This window comes from Ceratotherium simum, chromosome 35 (assembly GCF_057802395.1).
Source record: "Ceratotherium simum simum isolate JZ-2026a chromosome 35, ASM5780239v1, whole genome shotgun sequence".
In the NCBI taxonomy this organism is placed as follows: Eukaryota; Metazoa; Chordata; class Mammalia; order Perissodactyla; family Rhinocerotidae; genus Ceratotherium; species Ceratotherium simum.
The window spans coordinates 25,078,720-25,099,004 of record NC_141934.1 but is presented as its reverse complement, the minus strand read 5'-3'; the positions used below and the strand labels follow the sequence as shown (position 1 = coordinate 25,099,004).

The 20,285-nt window shown below is 52.3% G+C and overlaps 1 protein-coding gene across 7 annotated transcripts in view; it reads left to right on the top strand.

The window, feature by feature from the left end:
• The window catches only part of PITPNM2 (phosphatidylinositol transfer protein membrane associated 2), a 140,289-nt gene that overhangs the window by 101,854 nt on the left and 18,150 nt on the right, over positions 1–20,285 (top strand). For all 7 annotated transcript variants that reach the window (XM_087423378.1, XM_087423376.1, XM_087423377.1 and 4 more), the window contains 5 exons: positions 5,022–5,194; positions 12,562–12,776; positions 13,911–14,032; positions 16,212–16,439; positions 19,322–19,630. In XM_087423378.1, the coding sequence (XP_087279504.1) occupies positions 5,117–5,194; positions 12,562–12,776; positions 13,911–14,032; positions 16,212–16,439; positions 19,322–19,630 (952 nt within the window). In that variant the 5' untranslated portion in view covers positions 5,022–5,116. The remainder of the gene's footprint in view (positions 1–5,021; positions 5,195–12,561; positions 12,777–13,910; positions 14,033–16,211; positions 16,440–19,321; positions 19,631–20,285) is intronic.

The window sequence follows — 20,285 nt, the reverse complement described above, 5'->3', positions numbered from 1 at the left end:
AGGTCTTTGACTCTCTGTATTATGACCAACCCCTCACTGCCTCTTCTCTCTCCCAAACCCCACTTCACTCCTGGCATCTCCCTTACCTGGAACACTAGGTTCTGTCATAGAAATGGCATGTGGGCGTGAGTTTTCCATCAGTTCTCACTCTTTTTCCAGTCTACGATGTAAAATTGCATCTCTGCATGTACTCAATTGATCAGATTCCCAAACTGGAAATTACCCTAATGCCCATCAACAATGGATTGGTGAAGTCGATCATAGTACATTCACCCAATGAAATACTAGACAGCAGTAAGAATGAGCAATCTACAACCATGTGCAACAACATGGGTGAATCCCATGAACATGATGTTGGTCAAAAGAAGCCAGAATCAAAAGAGCACATACAGCATGATTCCATACGAAATTGTTCATTCCGTAGGTCAAAGACAGTTGGATATTGGCAATTCATAGGCTTCAACCTAATATAAAGTACAAAACAGGCAGAAGGCAGAACAGTGCTTGTCCATGGCTGGGGACAGGTGACTAGAGGAGTACAAGGGGGTCTTCCGCAGTTGTTAATTTTCTGTTTCTGGATCTGGGTGCTTGTCGTATGGGTGTGTTCAGTTTGTGAAAACGTATCTAGACTTATGATGTGTGCACTGTTTTGTGTGTTTGTAATACTTCAATAAAAAGTGAAAAACAAAAGACAGGGAGATGCCTCTCCTCTCCCAGGGGGCATCCACCACCCTAGATCTCATCATTCTAATGGGAGGATCGTGACCTGCCTTCCGGGAGGTCATACTTATTTGGGGTCCAAGGTGGCACATGTTGGCTCTCAGCATGTTCCCTCCTCTCAGCTCAGACTTTGTGGCATCTGGCTGGTGTCCCTCGTGGATGGTGGTTAGGGGATGTAGCGATTTCCTCATTTCCTTGGCGGTGGTGACTTTTCTCCACCTTTAGTAGTTTTGAGTTGTTTTGGAGGGAGGAAGGTAGAACGGAAATGCCCTGACTCCACTATCTTCAACAGGAAATCAGGTAGATTTCTGAACCGACTGGCGTAGGGGTGGCTAGAAAGAAACAGGCCTGACTTTCTTAACTAAGTAAAATGCTAGTACTTGACGAGATGAGAGACTGTCAGCCCTTCAGAGAGATCTCCTTAAAAGACAGCACCCAAAGTGGCCAGCGCTCAGCGATCACTCACGTCCCTCTCCCGAGTTCTGCCGGGACTGTCCTGAGGGGGAGCAGACTCTGAAGGCTTCCCAGGGGGAGCCCTGGCGGGTGTGGGTGACTGCAGGCCATCTATGGGGGCTGCTTGGAAGGACGATGTGTGCTTCCTTGTGGAAATGCTGGTTGTGAAACTTATGCTTTATGGTCACACCTTGTCTGGGGAGTGTGTATTTTCTCCCTGGGAGAGAGAACCCTCCTGGAAGCAAGTGACCGACTCTTGTCACCCTGCTCCTGCCCTACTCCTAACACTGAATTCCATGGGCACATGGTGGGCTTTCATGCTCGGCTGCAGGGAATGGTCTCAGCCTTGAGCACATCCTGCCCTGTGGCAAGTGGCTGCAGGGTGACCTCAGTGTGCCCACCCCCCCGGGGCATAGCATGGCAATGCTTGGGGCACACCAGCGGGAGGTCACTCCTATGGCTCCGCACATTCCTGCCTTGGGGCCTTTGCTCATGCTGTTCCTGATCCTGGAGTGTATCCTTCTTGCACCTGCTCTGCAGAGCAGGGTCCCACTAATCCCGGGAAGCCCTGCTCATGTCATTCCAAAGCTCCACGTTCCATGAAGCCTTCCTTGAGTCCCCTCTGGACTGAGTGACGGACACCTCTCCTGGCAGGTGCACTTTTCTCATCTCAATGACGCTTGTGGTAACTCTGGATGGTGGATGGTGGTATCCCTATTTTACGCATGGAGAGACCGAGGCTCAGCAGGCACAGGGGCTTGTCCTGGGGAGTTACATGGCTGGTAAAGGCATTGTCAGATTTTGAACTCAGATCCCGGAGTGGAGCTCCACCTGTGACCTCCCATCACATTTGTGTCACTCTTAGAGTCCTGATTCCTCTCTCCTATTTAATTAGTCACCCATGCACTTAACTGTAACTATATAGAACTCTTTATTTCGTTCTTTCCTTCTATCTGTATACCTGCCCCTGTAGGTCTCTAGCTCCTCCTGGGCAGAACCGGAGCCGCCTTTCTCTAACCCAGCGGTAGATGGAACTTCATCCTAAGCATTCCCGCCATCTGAGAGTCTCTAGCCCCTGGTCAGCCCTAAGCTTTGCCTGCCAACCCAGCTCTCCCGGGCATGAGAGCCGCTGAGGGGCTTCTGGGGCTTCATCCCTGAGTTTAAAATGGGGGGAATTGGAGGTTGTCAGGAGGAGATGGAGGCTTCTAAGTCACATTCGTGGCCGGCCCAGCCCCACGTCCTGCCCCCGTCCCCCGAGTGCCTGGCACATAGCCTGACGCGCTGGAGGAAGCCAGGGGATGGGACTCGTGGGATTTGTGTTTGGCGAGAGCATGGGCGGGTCATTTACCATGGAGCTGTTAAGACCCCAAAAGGGCACATTGCTCGGACTCCTAGAGTTTCTCAGGAACATCCAGAGATTGCTCTGACCTCTTTGTTATTTAGCTGAGGAAATGGGACTTGCCCAAGGTCACTCTGGGTCATTGTGTTCATTCTCCACAGGAGAAAGAGCACAAAACGATGTGAAAAAGCTTCAGAAACATGACCCTCATCCGATCTTAGTTTTCCCTTCTCTGTCTCCATCCTCATTTCTTCCAGCTTCTCCCAGGCGTGTGGTTCTCTCTCCTTTGAGTCAGGAGGTTCCCTAATTGGGTGCCTCTCCTACCCTTCTGGCCAGTTGGAAGTCCATCCAGGTGTCAACTTAGATGCCTTGCTGCCCCAGCCAAGCCCAGGCTCTTGTTTCCCTGCAAGGAGGTGATGCCATGGGGGCTCAAGGGCTACACCTCTCTCTCCTGTGGCCTCAGCTTCTAGCCAGACTTGAGCATGGGCCTTGGGGCAGGCGGGTCTCAGAGCTGAGGAGGCAGCCCACACCTCTGCTTTCTCCTCCTCCTGGACAGTTTCAGCTCTGAAACGGGCCCTGAACCCGCATGACCTCTCAGCTGTGGGCTGGACCTACCTACCTTGGAGGAAGGTTAGCAATGATCTGTTTGCACTTGAGCACGGCCTCTGGAGAGTTCAACCCCTCCCCTCTGTGGTAATCTCATGGATTTGGGGTTGATCAGGCAACAGACCAGGACCAGGAGGGGCAGTAATGACCAGCTTTACTGGGGGGCACTCAGGCAGGTTGCTCAAGCAGGAAAGTCCCTCCTAGCAAGAGGCCTTCCAGATGCAGTGATGTGGGACCACCATCTAGAGGGGACCAGGGAGTGAGACAGGGAGCTCACCTGTCTAAGTGATGGAGTGGGACAGGGGGCTCGCCTGTCTAAGTGACATCACTCAGAAACATGAGGGGGCGCTTCTGGGTCACAGACCTCCCTCATTTGGAGTCTCTGTGGCCTCAGGGTTTGTCTTATCTGTGGCTGGCTGACAGTTGGGTATGTAAAGGAGATAAACTCTGATAGGCTAGAAAGATGTTTATCTGGACTGTATTTAAAGCAATTGGATGTGTGAGGATTTGAGTGTGGTGCTGGGGGCTTTGAGCTAACAGTTCTTCCCGCTGTAAAGAAGTGAATAACATAGGGATCATTTTAGGCTAATAACAGAGAGGCCATCTCTGGCCCATTTATATAACACCCTCCACCCTCTGTCTCTCTCCCCTGGTGGTTTATTAAAAAATTTCTTTCAGTCCTATGTACGGATTGTCCCTAGAGTTCTGGTATATATGCTTTGCCCAATCTCGTTAGAGATTAGTAATGCGTTAGTGCCTGGCGATGCTCGGGCCTCATGCCGATGGTGCCCCAGGGAAGCTTCCTGCCTGGTCAGGCCCTCACTCTTATCACTCAGCTGGTGTCCTGCCACCAGTCACTGTGAATCCTCAGACTGCTGTCCCTGGTGTGGTCCTTCCAAAATACTATCCTGATTCTGCCACTACCTGTGTTAGAAGCCTTCACTCAGCTTCCAGTTAATAGCGTGTAATCTCTCTGGGGGTGACCAGACATGTTGACAGCAAAGCCCTCACCATCCAGGGCATGAATCGTGATGGGTGATTTCATTTTCCAGATACCTGAGAGTTTGCCTCCTTCAAGTATTAAGTTTGTTTTTTAAATTTGATTGTTTTAGGTGCAAGTCTTCATCAAATATATTGTCACCTTAAATAGAACCTGCTATGCATACATTGCTTATTTTTTTAAATAGCTTTATTGAAATATAATTCACATGATATGCAATCCACTCATTTGTCTTATTTATCTCTTCTACCTCCGAGACGTAGCCCAATGTCGGCAATAGAATAGGTGTCAGTAAATAATTGTGTGGGACTGAAGTCCCATGCTTAACATCACCCCTTTTGGGTAACTCGGGATCGTTTGCCAGGAAGCAGCGATGCCATCTGTGCCTAGTGACACGAGCAGAGCTGATGGCCCCAACATTGAAGGGTCCCAGACTGCTGGTTTTTAAATTTCTCGCGTCTATTTTTCAGTTTTGTTTGTCCTGCCTTCTTTCCCACGGCCAGCCATCATCACTTGCTGCTATCCCAGCGCCTGCCTCCAGCTCCTCCAGAGGATGGGGACTGAAGCTGCAGCTTGTTAGAGCTGCACGTAACACAGGAGCGCGATGCTCTCAGCTCTGAGGGGATGCGGCACCCTCCCACCGCCCAGCCCCCACCAGTAGGATGACAACCCTTTATTTCCCTGTGGTTGGTCAGAACTTACACATCTTCTACAAGATTGTTTAACAAACAAGGAAAATGGAGGCTGGGGAGGTGAGGGAACTTGCTCATGGTCACACAGTGGGCTCATGGTGGAGTCAAGACCAGAACTGTAGCCTCGGGTCTAGACCAGGCCCTGAGCTGTGCTGTTGTACCTGCCAGCCTCTGCAGAAAGTGACTCTTCTGTCCTCTCTTTCTCTCTCAGGGGTCCTTGGTGAATTTTGTCATGGTTATTTAAGGACCCTCGCCTAGAAGTCCCAACGCACAGTTCCCCATCGACGGGAAGGCTTGGACTCCAAGATGATCATAAAGGAATACCGGATTCCTCTGCCAATGACCGTGGAGGAGTACCGCATCGCCCAGCTGTACATGATACAGGTGGGTCGTGGGGCCAGGGCGGGTGGGATGGGATGGGATGGGATCCCACGTGTGGGTGGGATGGCGTTGTGGCCTTCACAGCTCAGTGTCTCCAGGGGGCTCCTGGTGAACATCTGAATTGCATGGAGTTCTGGCTTCCAGGCACGATACCAGGCACACAGTATCCAGGCAGCTGGATTGTCTCTCTAGCACCGACAATACTAACACTCCTTGCATTTAACGCCCATCATCTCGCTGATCCAGAGATGATCCTCATGTTTGGTCAGCTCAAGCTGCCGTAACAAAATACTGCAGACTGGGCGGCCTAAACAACAGACGTTTATTTCTCACAGTTCTGGAGGCTGGAAGTCCGAGATCAAGGTGCTGACAGATTTAGTTCCCTGGGGAGGGCCTTTTCCTTGCTTGTGGTCGGCCACCTTCTCACTGTGTCTTCACGTGGTGGAAGGGGCAGGGGAGCTCACTGGTGTCTCTTCTTAAAAGAGCACTAATCCTATCATGAAGGCCCTGCTGGTTTTCATGATGTGATCACCTCCCAAAGGCCCCACCTCCAAATACCGTCACATAGAGGGTTAGGGCTTCAACATATGAATTTGGAGGGAGACAAACATTCCGTCCAGAATACCCCATTTGACAGACAGGAAGGTATGAGGCCAGAGAAGTTGAATGACTGGCCCTGGAGCACAGCCTGTCTCCCAGCTCCCAGGTCCACTTTCCTCACTACCCTAGGCTGCCTGCAACGTGGCAGTGTGAGCTATGTGGCTGATTTACAGAGTCACGAATGAGTTTGAGGATGACAGACTCCTGTGACAAGCCTCCCTACTCAGTGCCTGATGAACCTGGAACACGGGATCGGGAGACCCAGGATCTGGTTGTCTGTGGCCCAGACGTGACCACAGCTCCCCTCGCTGGAGTCCTGCTCCATGGAAGTCCCCATCCCAGCCTCTTGCTCACCCTTGGTGCCCCGGCCCTCTGCCTGGCCTAGCAGCTTTCCTCCCAATAGAGGGGCTGATTATGACCTTGCTCTCAGCCTGGCTCTGGCTCCTCTGGGCTCCTCCTCGGTGCAGCCTCTAGCCCCCAGTCACAGCATCATCACACGAGGCCATCAGGGCAGGGAGAGCCTCCATCCCTGGGTTTGCTTGGTGGGCTCTCACCCTTCAACCCAGGTCCAAGGAGTTAGGTACAAGCTCCCTGCAGAGCCCAGGCCTCCAGCTCCCTTCAGGGAGCTCGATGAAGCTACTAGAGTTTGACCAGGCCCCAGCATAGGAAGCTTGACCGAGAAGAGAACAGAGGCAAACTCAGCCTCTCTAGGGGGCTGTTTGCTCCAAGCTGCTTCAGAAGCAGCACTCAATTCCCTCTTGAACCACTTATCCTGTAATTATTCCTAGAGAGCAGGGAGAGAAGGAGAGACTTGCATCAGCCCCCCCAGCTTAGAGCACTCTGGAAATTCCTCAGCCTGTTCAAGGACCAGGCTGATCTGCCAAAGCTGCTGTTCATCCTGTGCCTTCTTAATTCCCGCCCGAGCCAGGGGAGCCCCGGACCACGGCAGGCCACCCCTCAGCTCCAGCTGGCTTGCTGGGTGGGTGGCGTCGAGATCCCGGGGGACTGACTTTCACCTTTACGATATCCACAGCTCTTATGGGCATTTAATCACCTCTGACTCTGGGCTCCTCAAAAACACCTGCCATCTTCACCCCCCTTTTTGAGGTGTTTTTATTTTTAACATCTATCCTCATGCCTCCAGTTAATGCAAAACATCCCACGGCCTTGTACGTGATGCCTCCTACAGGCCCGGGGCTGCCCATGCGCACTGGCTCTTCCAAGCCCACGTCAGCTGCCTGCCTTTCAGGGCTGACCTCTCTGCTCCCACTCCAGCGTCTGTCTTCCCTGCCTCTGGCCCCGAGTTCCTGGGGGCTCCATCCACCGTGGGTGTAATAACAAGCGTGTTATCTCCATTGTGTGACGGTTTCACAGGTATGACCATACATCAAAGCTCACCAGCTGTACCTTCACATATATATGGTTTGTTGCATGTCAGTCAGACCTCAATAAATCTGTTAAAAAACTGAGTTAAATTCACCAGACTTTTCTGTGCCCGGCCCGGGCTGAGAGCTGGGGTACAGAGATGAATGAAAAGTGCTCGCTGCTCTCCAGGTGCGTCTTGGGAGGGTGGATGCGTTTGCAGCCCACTGAGTACAGACCAGAGCAGTGATCCAGGAGCCAGGGAGCTGGATGTTCACAGGGCTTCGGGCCAGGGCTCCAGGAGTGCATGGTTCTGAGATGGGCCTTACAAGATGGATAAGCCTTCAAGGAAGGCAGCTGCATTTTTATGGGGAGACGAGCAAGACCTTAGTTCATTTCCCACTAGTCCCCCTTACCAGCTGGCATGGCGGCTTAGAACAGACCTGCCTCCTGAACTAGCCACCTCTTCCCTGAGGGTGTGAACAAGATGGGATGAGCTCACGTGTCCAAGTGCCTCGCAAAAAAGAAAAAAGTTGGCCTGGCTGAGAGAGAGCCTTCTATCCTAGGAGGAGCCCAGCAAATGCTTGCCTGGGAGCCAGCCATCAGAGACAGCTCAGCCAGGACCCTGGACAGCTCTGAGAACTGCCGCTTTCAGGGGTTTCTTGGTCTTTGCATCCTCTCCCACCTCCCCTTCATCTGCGTCAGGGTTGCTGGCAGAACTCCTCCTCCACCCACCTACCCCGGGAGCCTCTTGTTTTTGAAGGGTCCTAGCCTCACTGGGTCCGTACTTTCTCTGCACCAGGCCCATGGCAGCTCAGGCCCCTCCTGTGCAGTCTCCAGGCCATAGGGTGGGGGAGGGAATGGGAGGGAGAAGAGAGGGAGAGGGTAGAGGAAGGAGAGGGTTCCCTACCCAGCCTGTGCGAGCAAAGTAGGCAGAGTCCCTGGTCAGGCCTCGCCCTAGGTATGCGTGCCCCTGGGGAGCTGGGCCTGTCTCTCCTGCCCATCTACCGTCTCCACAGGAGGCACCACAGTGCTGCTTACAGAAATGGTTGGCAGGGATGAGGGGGCCTTCTGGTGTGGGCAGAGAAGGTCAGTGCGATTCGAGAAGATGTTGCTCCTAAGTGGCGTGACTGAGAGCCACATATGTGCCAGGGGAGGCCCGCCCCCCTCAGATGCCATCACTGGAAGGGAGCCAGGGGTAAGCCCTTTGGGATGCCAGCTCCGAAGCTGAAAGAGGTGCCCAGGCTCAGAGGAAACTGGTGACAGTTGAGACCAGAATCCATTTATTCATTTTACCAATTTTTACTGAGCACCTACTGTGCAGAGGCACCGAAGTGCTGTGCAGGGAGTAGAGGCTGGGCCAGTCTGGGTACCTGTGGCTCTGCCACTGCTCACTGTGGCCTTTGCGCCCCTGAGCAGCCCTCTGGATCCATCCCCATGAGTGACCATAGCCATCTCCCCACAAGTGATGATGGTGGCCTGGGTGCCAAGAGCCTAACACGTCACCTGCTTTAACCCTCACCATACCTGTGGATGTTGTGGTGTCTGTCCCCATCTTACAAATGAGAGCTTGAGGCTCAGAGATGTCAAGGAACTTGCCCAAGGATGCACAGCTGGCCCAATGCAGCCAGGCTTGTCTGCAGGTGTGGCTTTGCCGTCTCTTCCATGGTGTGTGGAGATCTCTTAGTCCACCCCAGTTCTTACCTTCTCTGAAGTCACAGCCATTGAGAGTTGGAGCAGAGATGCCCCGCCTCTGTCTGCCTCTAAGGCTGCGCTCCTTCTGAAGGCTCTAGTGGAGGATCCTGCCTTACCTCTTCCAGCTTCTGGTGGATACTGGCATTCCTTGGTGTTCCTTGGCTTGTGTTTGCATTGCTCCAATCTCTGCTTGTCTTCACATGACCATCTTCCCTCTGTGCGTGTCTGTCTCTGTTTTCTCTTCTTATAAGGACAGTGGTCATTGGATCTAGAGCCCACCCTAATCCAGTATGACTTCACCTTAACTAAAAGACTGAAAAGACACTATTTCTAAATAAGGTCACATTCTGAGGTTCTGGGTGGACGTGAATTTTGAGGGGGCCCTTCAACCCACTGTAGCAGGGCTTGGGCAGATAGGTATCCCCATGCCCACTTACAGTTTTGGAAATTGAGACCGGAGAGAAGTGACTTGTCCAGGAAGAGAGGGAATTGGTCACAGAGTTGGGACTAGAATCCACTGATTTGCTCAATATTTATCTATCGAGCCCTACCTTGTGCCGTGGTGTTTCCTCCAGGAGCTCATGCTGTGAGTGAGCAGCCCCGGAATCAAACAGGTCTCAGTTCTAGTCCTGGCTCAGCCATTTGGTAACCGTGTAACCTCAGACAAGTCCCTCCACCTCTCTTGGCCTCCACTTTACCATCTGTAGATTGGGGATAATAGCAGTGCTGCACGTCTCTCAAGGGGTTGTGGCAGTAACTAAAGGAGAAAGAACATGCAGAGCGCTTAGTACAACCACTAATACATGAAGCTGCCGTCAGAGGTGGGAGCTGAAAGTGTCCAGGAAATGGCTGTTTTCGTTACAGAATCTCAGCCACATTCCAGGAGCTCCTTTAAATACCGAGGGATGGTGCACCTGCTCTGACCCCATCTATGACCTCAACCAGGGTCTTTTCTTCTTTTTTTCTGAAGGAGACTCGTCGCTTTGGGCCATGGAGATACAGCACGTCTTTGTGCCCCAGAGAGGGATGTGCCTCAGGGGTGAGGCAGTGCTGTTGGGAGTACCTCTGTGTGCATAGGTGTGTGCACTTAGGGACGTGTGTGTGTGCAAGTGCACACCTGCTGTTCAGGAAGCGGACCGAAGATGGCCTTGGCGATGCCATCATGTTACCATGGAAGCAGATGCTGAGCTTAAAGTCATCAGCACCTCGACCACAGATTTTCTACATAAGCAGAAACCTGAGCTTCTGGACACTGGGAAGGACATTTGTGGCAGAGACACTTAGGAGTGACCCAGGCGTCATATCTGTCAGGCGCTGCCTCTGAGGCCCTTTGCCGCTTCCCACATCTGAGCTCTCTGAAGTCTTATGGAGTACAAGGGGCAGGACTGGGTTTTGTTTGTTTGTTTGTTTTGTTTTGTACCAGCTTTATTGAGATGTAAGTCACACACCACACAATTCACACATTTAAAGTGTATAGTTTAGTCGTTTTTAGTACATTCACAGAGTTACGAAACCATCACCACAATCAATTTTAAAACATTTTCATCTCCTCCAAAAGAAGTCATTCACTGTTTTTCCCGCGTCCCTAGACAACCAATAATATACTTTCTGACTCTATGGACACCTATTCTTACCTATTCTGGACATTTCATATCAGCGGAGTCATACAGTATGTGGCCTTTTGTGACTGGCTTCTTTCACTTTGCACAATGTTTTCAAGGTTCATCCACGTTGTAGCAGGTGTCAGTGCTTCAGTCCTTTTTATGGCCAAATCATGTTCCATTGTATAGATGTAATTTGTTTATCCGTTTTTCAGTTCACGGACATTTGAGTTGTTTCCACCTTTTGGCTACTGTGAATAATGCTGCTATGAACATTCGTGTACAAGTTTCTATGTTTACATATGTTTTCATTTTCTTGGATGTGTACCTAGGGGTGGAATTGCTGAGTCATGTGGTAACTCTACATCCAACTTGTTGAAGAACTGCCAAACTGTTTTCCACAGCGACTGCACCATTTTACATTCCCACCAGCAATGTATGAGGGTTCAAATTTCTCCACATCCTCACCAACGCTTGTTATTGTCTGTGTTTTTAGCCATCCTAGTGGGTGTAAAGTGGTATCTCATTGTACTTTTGATTTACATTTCCCTACTAACTAGTGATATTGAGCATCTTTTCATGTGCTAATTGGCCATTTGTATATCTTCTTGGGAGAAATGTCTATTCAAGTCCTTTGTCCATTTTTGAATTGGGTTGTTTCTTTGTTGTTGAGTTGTAAGAGTTCTTTATATATTTTGGATACAAGTCCTTTATCAGATATATTATTTACAAAAATTTTCTCCCATTCAGTGGGTTTTCCTTTTACTCTCTTCATAGTGTCCTTTGATGCACTAAAGTTTTTAAATTTTGATTAAGTCCAATTTTTCAATTTTTTTCTTTGGTTGCTTGTGCTTTTGGTATTGTGTTTAAGAAAACATTGTCAAATTCAAAGTCAGGATGATTTTACCCCTATGTCTTCTAAGAGTTTTATAGTTTAAGCTCTTACATTTAGATCTTTGATCCATTTTGAGTTAATCTTTGTATATGGTGTGAGGTGGGGGTCCAACTTCATTCTTTTGCATGTGGATATCCAGTTTTCCCAGGAGCATTTGTTGAAAAGACTATTCTTTCCCCTGTTGATGGTCTTGGCCCCTTTGTTGAAAATCAGTATATATCGTATATAGATATATGGGTTTATTTCTAGACTCTCGACTCTAGGCCATAGATCTGTCTGTCCTATGCCAGTACTACACTATTTTGATTACTGTAGTTTTGTAGTAAGTTTTTATATAGGAAAGTGTGAATACTCCAACTTGGTCTTGTTTTAAAGATTGTTTTGGGTCTTTGAGATCCCTCACAATTCCCTATGAATTTTAGGATCAGGTTTTCCATTTCTACCAAAAAGGCCATTGGGATTTTCTAGGGATTGCATTGGATCTGAAGATTGCTTTGTGGAATATTGACATCTTAACATCTTCCAGTGCATGAACATAGATGCCTTTCCATTTATTTGGGTCTTTAATTTCTTCCAGCATTGTTTTCCAGTTTCAGTGTACAAGTCTTTCACCACTTTGGTTAAATTGATTCTTAGGTATTTTACTCTTTTGGGTGCTATTATAAATGGAAATGATTTCCTTTTTGCGTTGTTTGTTTTTGTGTTTTGATTTTGTATCCTGTAACTTTTCTGAATTCATTTATTATATCTAACAGGTTTTGGGGGAATTCTTTAAGATTTTCTGTATATCAGATTACGTCATCAGCAAATTGAGATAGTTTTACTTCTTCCTTTCCAATTTGGATGCCTCTTATTTTTTCTTTTTCTTGCCTAGTTTCTTTGGATAGCACCTCCAGTACAATGTTGAATAGAAGCAAGACAGCAGGCGTCCTCATCTTCTTCCTGACCTTGGGGACGCTTTTAGTCCCGGGACAGAACGGTGGAGGAGTTTGCCCGTGCAGTGCTGGGGCTCGGAAGAAACTCGTGGCCTGTTCAGTCTCCTGTAGGAGTGCTGGGGCACGTGGAGCCTGGGTCTGGATTTGGGGGTTCTGAAGTGACACAGAGGGAGCCAGCCTGGTTGGCTAAAGCCTCTCATCCTTTCGGCACCCCTGGGCCCGGTCTTCCTTTCTGCAGAGTGCCATGGCCCCCACACATCACGGGTGCCTTTGTCCCCGCAGAAGAAGAGCCGTAACGAGACATATGGTGAAGGCAGTGGTGTGGAGATCCTGGAAAACCGGCCGTACACGGACGGCCCCGGCGGCTCCGGGCAGTACACGCACAAGGTGTACCACGTGGGCATGCACATCCCCAGCTGGTTCCGCTCCATCCTGCCCAAGGCGGCCCTACGGGTGGTGGAGGAGTCCTGGAATGCCTACCCCTACACCCGGACCAGGTGAGCCTGCCCCCACACCCCCTGCCGTCTGGGGGGATGCAACCCTGCGGCATAGATCCCTGGGGTGGCCCTTCAGGCAGGCTCAACCCCTACACCCCCAAGGAACCCAGTCTCCCAGGGAGCTGAGCCTCTGTTCCAGGTGGCCTCCATTCCAGGAGACTCCGTCCTCAGGAAACAGGCAGGAGAGAGACGAGTGCACCCCTAGATGCCTCCCAGCCTGCCCAGGGGAGGAGGCCAGGAAGGCATGAATCAAGCGAGGGCTGTCTGAGACTCCTTTGCCGCCTGGGAAGGCTCAGGGAATACAAACTCACTTTAATATTTGCCTGAGAATGCAGGACAGTCAGTTGACTGGGAAGAAGACAAACTGAGGATAGACCAGATGGCTTAAGATTCCCTCCAACCCTGAGTCCTTCAGCTACTATGATGATGTTTTGTTGCATCCCATGTTGAGCAGGGCCTTCCTTTTTGTCTCCCCTGGTAGGGGGTTCTTCAGTCTGTGACCCCCACCCGCCCAGTGTAGTTGAGCACTGCTGGGTTAGAACAGATGGGGGCTGCTGCCCACGAGCCTCCTGGGGCTTCCTTCCCCGCACTCGGTGAGGGCCTGGAGCTTGTCAGAGGATCCGCTGAGGCTATTCCTCTTCCCAACAGCACTTTTCCTCCTCTGAGCTCGTCTCCAGCCAAGAGAGGGGCTGTTCCCCTGTTGCTAGACCTGGCTCCTTGGGGAATTGGTGGGGAGGGCGGGTGGGCGTGTCACACGGAGTGCTGCTCCAGATTCAGCCTGCTTAACGGTACGCCACCATAGCTGTGCTTGTGGCACGTCTGTGTGTGCCTGAGTCCACACGATGCCTTACACACGTGGACAATGGACACAGCACTTCCAGCAGCTTCCTGCAGCATCTCCTTCCACCTAAACCCATCCCTACCTCTGACCTGGCCATGGCAGTCCTTGAGACAAGGTGCAGGTCCAGGAGGTGGATGGGACAGATGCATCTCAGCCACCACTCCAGCTCTCCTTCTCCTCCCATCTGGGGCCCTTCTCTCCTGCCCAGCAGGGTCCAGCAGGCCCTGGCCCCGCCATCCTACACCCACTCCCTCCAATCACGGGTCCTGATGGATGCTTTCCTTCCCCCACAGGTTCACGTGCCCTTTTGTGGAGAAATTCTCCATTGACATCGAAACCTTTTATAAAACCGATGCTGGAGAAAACCCCAATGTGTTCAGCCTGTCTCCTGTGGAAAAGAACCAGCTGACGATTGGTAACCGTCCACTGCGAGGCTCCCACCCCGGGAAGGGCAGGAGCCCTGCAGGGCGGTGTTCCGGCTTTCCCTGCCCATGGGCCCTCTGGTTCTGCCCCTGGTCTCCTGGCCTGGCAGGCTCCAGACTGGCTCCTGTCCTGGGGGTGAGGTCAGAGTCCAAGCAAGCATGAGGGGCTCTGGGGGAGGCAGGGTGGGCCTCCTCGGCCCTATTTTCCTGACATGCACATCCAAGCTAAGTGCCTTTCCCACCCCAGCCCCTTCCCTCCATCCCTCTGAGGGGTTCCCACCCCTAGAAGAGCACGTGTGTATTCAGGGGCCATCTTAGGCTGACAGCCATGCGTGAGTGCAGCGGGCCTGGTGGGGCCTTGATGGCGGGTGGCCTCTGTCCACTCTCATCTGGCTGACTATGCCGTGCAGGAAATGGGTCCCATTTGTTAAATCTTCTTCTTTTTCAAGAGAGGCCAGAAATCAGGATTTTCATATGAAATCTCCCAATTCCTAAATGTTGGAAGCTAATTAAAAATATTTATAAATAAACTTACGCTGGCCAAACAAAACACATCTGTGGGCCAACTGCAGCTCAACAGCTGCCAGTCTGCAGCCTCCGGGTTCCAGGCCCAAAGGAGCGAGCCACCGTGGAGGCGTTTCAGACAGGTGCACGGCTGGCAGTGGAGAGGTGGTTGCCGGCACCCCAGGAGCGAACTCCCAGGGAGCCTCTGATGGCCGTGTAGGGCTTTTCCCTGCGACACCCCCAGCCCCCTCCCTCCTGCTGGGGTTTTCAGGCCCCACTGAGGTTTGGGAGCTATGTTAGTGTGCTCGGGCTGCCAGAACAAAGTACCACAGACCGAGTGGCTGAAACACAGAAGTTTATCATCTCACAGTTCTGGAGGCCAGAAGTCCGAGATCAAGGTGTTGGCAGGGTTGACTCCTTCTGGGGTCACTGAGGGAGAATCTGTTCCGTGCCCCTCTCTAGCTTCTGGTGGCTGCTGGCAATCCTTGGCATTCCTTGGCTTGTAAACACATCACCCCAATCTCTGCCTCCCTCTTCACATTGCATTCTCCCTGTGTGCATCTGTGTCCAAATGTCCCTTTTTTATAAGCACACTAGTCATATGGAATTAGAGCCCACCCTAATGACCTCATTTTAATTTAATTACATCTTAAAGACCCTGTCTCCAAATACGGTCACATTCTGAGGTCCTGGGTATCAGGACTCCAACATGTGAATTTAGTGGGGGCACATTCTACCCATAACAGGAGAGAAGGACTCAGCATGACGCGGGCCCTCTGGCAGCTGTCTGTCCAGCCTCAGACACTGCTTGAGCTCCGCGGGCTCCCCTCTGGAGGCCACCTGCCATGGTTCCTAATTCGCAGACCTCCCCTTGGTGGCCCTTGCCTGCCCGAGTTGGCTGGGCATGTGATCTGCTCCGGGCAGGATGTCCATCCCTCACTAAATGCCACTGCCCTCTGGCCGCTTCTGACCCCTCGCTGGTTTTGGCAGAGCTGACGTCTGTGTCTGCAAACTACAGACCAGACTCAGTGCTGGCCGGCAAGCCAGGGAGATGAGACAGCCAGGGCCTGGCTGGGGCAGAACTCCACACATCCGGAAGAAGGACTCTCTGAGCCACAAACCCTGTCCTGGGTTCCTTCTCACCAAATGCTTACCCAGCCCTGTCTAACACACCCATGCCTTGGGAATGAGCGTAACGGGGTAGTTTTGACTTTGGGGAGGAAGCATGTGACAAGAGGTGGCATTCCTCTTGCCACCCCCACCAGCCCCCAGTCCTGTTTCCCGCACGCCCAGCTCTTTGGAATCTGCTGCCTGCTCTCATCCTGGACCAGCTCAGGCCTGAGAACCCCCGCAGAGCCCCTTCAACCATCTCTTTCCATCTCCTCCCTTCTGACCTGTCTAGAAGGGGTTTGCTAGCAGGCCAGCCTGCCTCAAAACCCCTATATAGTTTCCCCTCAGGGTACCAGAAAGATGCAGTCCCCACAGCTGGGGGAGCTCGGGGTCAGTGTGGCCCGGAGCAGCATCCTCATCCACATGTCGGGCTCTGTGGCCCATCGAGGCCCAGACTCTGTGAGGATCTGGGGGTGGCAAGGACATAGGGAAGAGATGGACAGGGAGGGGTGGGGTGGAGGCGGAGCAGAATTGGCCACTCGCAGGGTCTCCCCACAGACTTCATCGACATCGTCAAGGACCCCGTGCCCCCCAACGAGTATAGGACTGAAGAGGACCCCAAGCTGTTCCACTCGACCAAGACCCAGCGGGGGCCCCTGTCCGACAACTGGATCGAGGAGTACAAGCAGCAGGTCTTCCCCATCATGTGCGCCTACAAGCTGTGCAAGGTGGAGTTCCGCTACTGGGGCATGCAGTCCAAGATCGAGAGGTTCATCCACGATACAGGTAAGCAGGCCGGGCGCTGGCCTGTCTGCGCCCCCTGCCTGCCCACCTCCTCCCTCGGCGGCCACCTGTGACTCATGTTTCCATCTCACTCCCGAAAGGTGACCCCAAAGCCCATGTGCAGCTTCCCACCTGGTTTCTCCTGACCACCCATAAACACTTGCCGAGGCCCTACAGACAACAGGCAGTGTATGTCGGCCCCTTAAGAAGCCCTGGGCCCTGCCCCCTGATACTCCTGGCTGGTTTATTTGTAACATGTGGTGCCCACCCACCAGGGGGGAACAGCCCCAGAGGACAGCTTCCTGGCTGCTTACCTACACCTCTCAGAGGCGCCAGGGGCCCCAGACCCCAGGCCCTGCCCCCAGCTCTGCCTCCACACATTGGGCTGGAAGTTCCAGGGGCAGAGCGTCTTGGACATCAAAGTGTCTTTGCACCATGCCGTCCTGGCCTGGAGCAGGTGCCCAGGGAACAGGTAGACCAACAGATGACCTGGGATTCCTGGCCCTAGTGGTGCTGACCCAGGCTTCTCCCTCCCCTATAGCCATCAGCTCCCTACTTGTCCCAAGGTCACAGCATGAGGTCAATGCCAAGGGCCTGGTCCCAGCCCTAAGACTCATGATCCAGGAGCGGCCCCTAGGCAGTCACCTTTTGACTCCAAGAGCAGGGGGACTTAGTTTAGGCGTGAACAGAGCCAACTTTTTTTTTTTTTTTTTAACAGTTTCTTCTGAGGAAGAGTGGCCCTGCGCTAACATCTGTTGCCAATCTTCCTTTTTTTTTTTCTCCCCAAAGCCCCAGTACATAGTTGTGTATCATAGTTGCAGAGTTGTAGCTCTTCTGTATGGGACTCCGCCTCAGCATGGCTTGATGAGCTGTGCGTAGGTCCACGCCCAGGATCCGAACCTGTGAACCCCAGGCCACCAAAGCAGAATGCGCGAACTTAACCACTACACCACCGGGCAGGCCCCAGAGCCACACTACTGATAGCATACTTTACACGTGTCATATCAGCTCACAATGACCTGTGAGGGTGGCCATTGTCACCTCCGTTTGCAGAGGAGGAAGCAGAGACCCAGCGCTAGGTCTGAACCCAGATCTCCTGTCCCAGCCGCCCTTGATCTGAACTAATGTTCTCACGCCAGCAGGCTGGGGCGTCTCATCAGACGGTCTGTTCAGTGTGGGTACTGGCTCACCCCGGGGGTGGCGTGCCTGAGGCCATGGCCCAGGCCTTGGGGGGACACAGACAGGCCTGGCTGAAGGAGGGACCCTCCAGGAGCAGGGCTGAGAGGGAGTTTCCCCCAGGTGGGCATTTAGGAATGAAGGCGTTTAGAAGGGACGGCCAGGAGGCAGAGTGGCCTGAGCGAGGCTGGGAGTGGGAATCAGGAGGTGAGCCGGGAGGAAAGGCCACCATTGACCAGCCTGGGAAGGTGAAATGGCTTGTCCACTGGGATAGCCGCTCCGCATTCTCTAGGAAAGTGGAAAGTGCGTGCCCTGAGACGCAGTGACATCCCTCCTGGGTTTGCCCCCTGGAGAAACTCTCGTGCACGTTCCAGAATGTTCAGAGCAGCAAGTTTGTAAAAGCAAAACGGACAAACAATGGAAGTGAGCCAAGAGCCCATTGGCAGGAGAAGGAATAAATAAAATGTGATGTTTCAAACAAATAAATACCATAGAGCAGCAAACCTGAAACACCCAAAAAAGCAAGTGGCAGAGAAATGCATGCAGCGTGACACATACATGTAAATGTCAATAGCATACAAACCAACCCAGCATATTGTGTAGAAAAACACATCCATGTGCTAAAACCAGAAAGAAAAGCAAACAGTAAACACAGAATTCAGGAGGGACCCTTCCGGGGCAGGAGGAAGGCGAGCCCCATGTTACAGATCATGTCTGCTTCCACGCTGGGTGGTGTGGATGGGAATCTTTATTTCTGCTTAATGTTTTCTTAACCAGCTTTACTGAGGCCTAATTTTACATACCATACACTTCACCTGTTGTAAGAGGACAGTTCCATAAGTTTTAGTATATTCAGAGTGGTGCAAACAGTTCTAGAACATTCCATCACTCCAGTATTTTGTTCATGTTCACAGTCACCCCCACTCCCACCCCAGCCCAAGGCAATCCCCATCTGCTTTCTATCTTTATAGTTCTCTTATTATTCTTTATACCTTAAAAGCTATCTTATTTTATATCTTATTTTACGGGTATGATATGTTCTTATATATCTTACTTTATATGTATATATATTCTATTAAAAAATGAGGAGGATTAACCCACTTTGAACTTGAACTTGAACTTGAAGTTTTCAACAGGAAAAGTGTGCTAGACATTGAGACAGGAGATTCAGGAAGTCCTCCTCCAGGGCAGGAATCCCCCCCAAAATTCAGTGTGGTTTTTTTTTTTAATTTTATTTTATTTATTTTTTCCCCCAAAGGCCCCATAGATAGTTGTATGTCTTAGCTGCACATCCTTCCAGTTGCTGCATGTGGGACACGGCCCCAGCATGGCCGGAGAAGCGGCGCGTCGGTGGGCACCCGGGATCCAAACCCGGGCCGCCAGCAGCGGAGCGCGCGCACTCAACTGCTAAGCCATGGAGCCGGCCCCTCAGTGTGGCTTCTGAGCAGACGTATTACCTTGGGAGGCCCTTCTGTTCTAGTTATGGAACCATTGTGAGCTTCTGAGGCCATCTGTGAGCCAGACCCTTCATTTACAGGTGGGGAAACTGAGGCACGGGTGAGCAGTGATGTGCCCGAGGCCACACAGTGGGTGTGGGTCAGAGCCTGACCTGCAACATCAGGGCGCCTCCCAGCCCCAAGACTGGTCCTAGGGGCCTCTGGGGCCACTCTCACTCTGCCTCTCTCTCTCTCCTCCCCCGCCCGGCGCAGGCCTGCGGAAGGTGATGGTGAGGGCTCACCGGCAGGCTTGGTGCTGGCAGGACGAGTGGTACGGGCTGAACATGGAGAACATCCGGGAGCTGGAGAAGGAGGCACAGCTCATGCTTTCCCGCAAGATGGCCCAGTTCATCGAGGACGACGAGGAGGCTGCAGAGCTCTCCAAGGACGAAGCCACCCAGGACCAGACCTCCAGGGAGCCCTCTGAGCCCAGCAGCAGTGGCGGGGAGCCCCTGGCAGGCCGGGGCCTGAAGAAGCAGTGGTCCACGTCCTCCAAGTCGTCGAGGTCATCCAAGCGGGGAGGTGGGTTGCGATCCCTCCTTTCTCCACGTGGGGTCCTTGCCCTCTTCCTGTCCACCCCAGTGATAGCCCTCACCCCCTCCCGAGGCAGCCCCCTGTCACTGCCAGATAATTCTAACTCGGAAAACAGACTCTTGCTTTTGGACATTGTGGGCCACACCTGCAGGGAGTCAGGACCAACCCCCACCTTGTAGCCCTTGTAGCCCTCCACCTCAGAGTGAAGCCCAGGGTATCCCCCCCAGGAGGTTCCCCCAGACTCGCCTGCACAGCCGTGTGGGAATCCCACTCCAAACCTCTCCAGAGACCCAGCTGGCTCTGCAGCTGGTCTGAGGAGCCAGGGTTCACAGGGGGAGGAGTCCTGCACGCCAAGGAGGGGCCTCTGCTCCTGAGGTGGGGGCCAGGCCAAAGGAAGCTGAAAGGCCTCAGATCCTGAGAAAGGCCTTTCTTTCAAACTTTTATGGACGTGCTGTGGCTGTTGGGAAAAACCAGGGCATCCCCTGTAAAGCTATAGTGCCCTCTGCAAATCCAGCTTTTCCCACACCGGGCTTGTCTGTCCTGTGCCGAAGGGATCCATGGAAATATATGCATCGATATTTTTATGTGTGTGTGTGTGAGGAAGATCAGCCCTGAGCTAACATCTGTTGCCAATCCTCCTCTC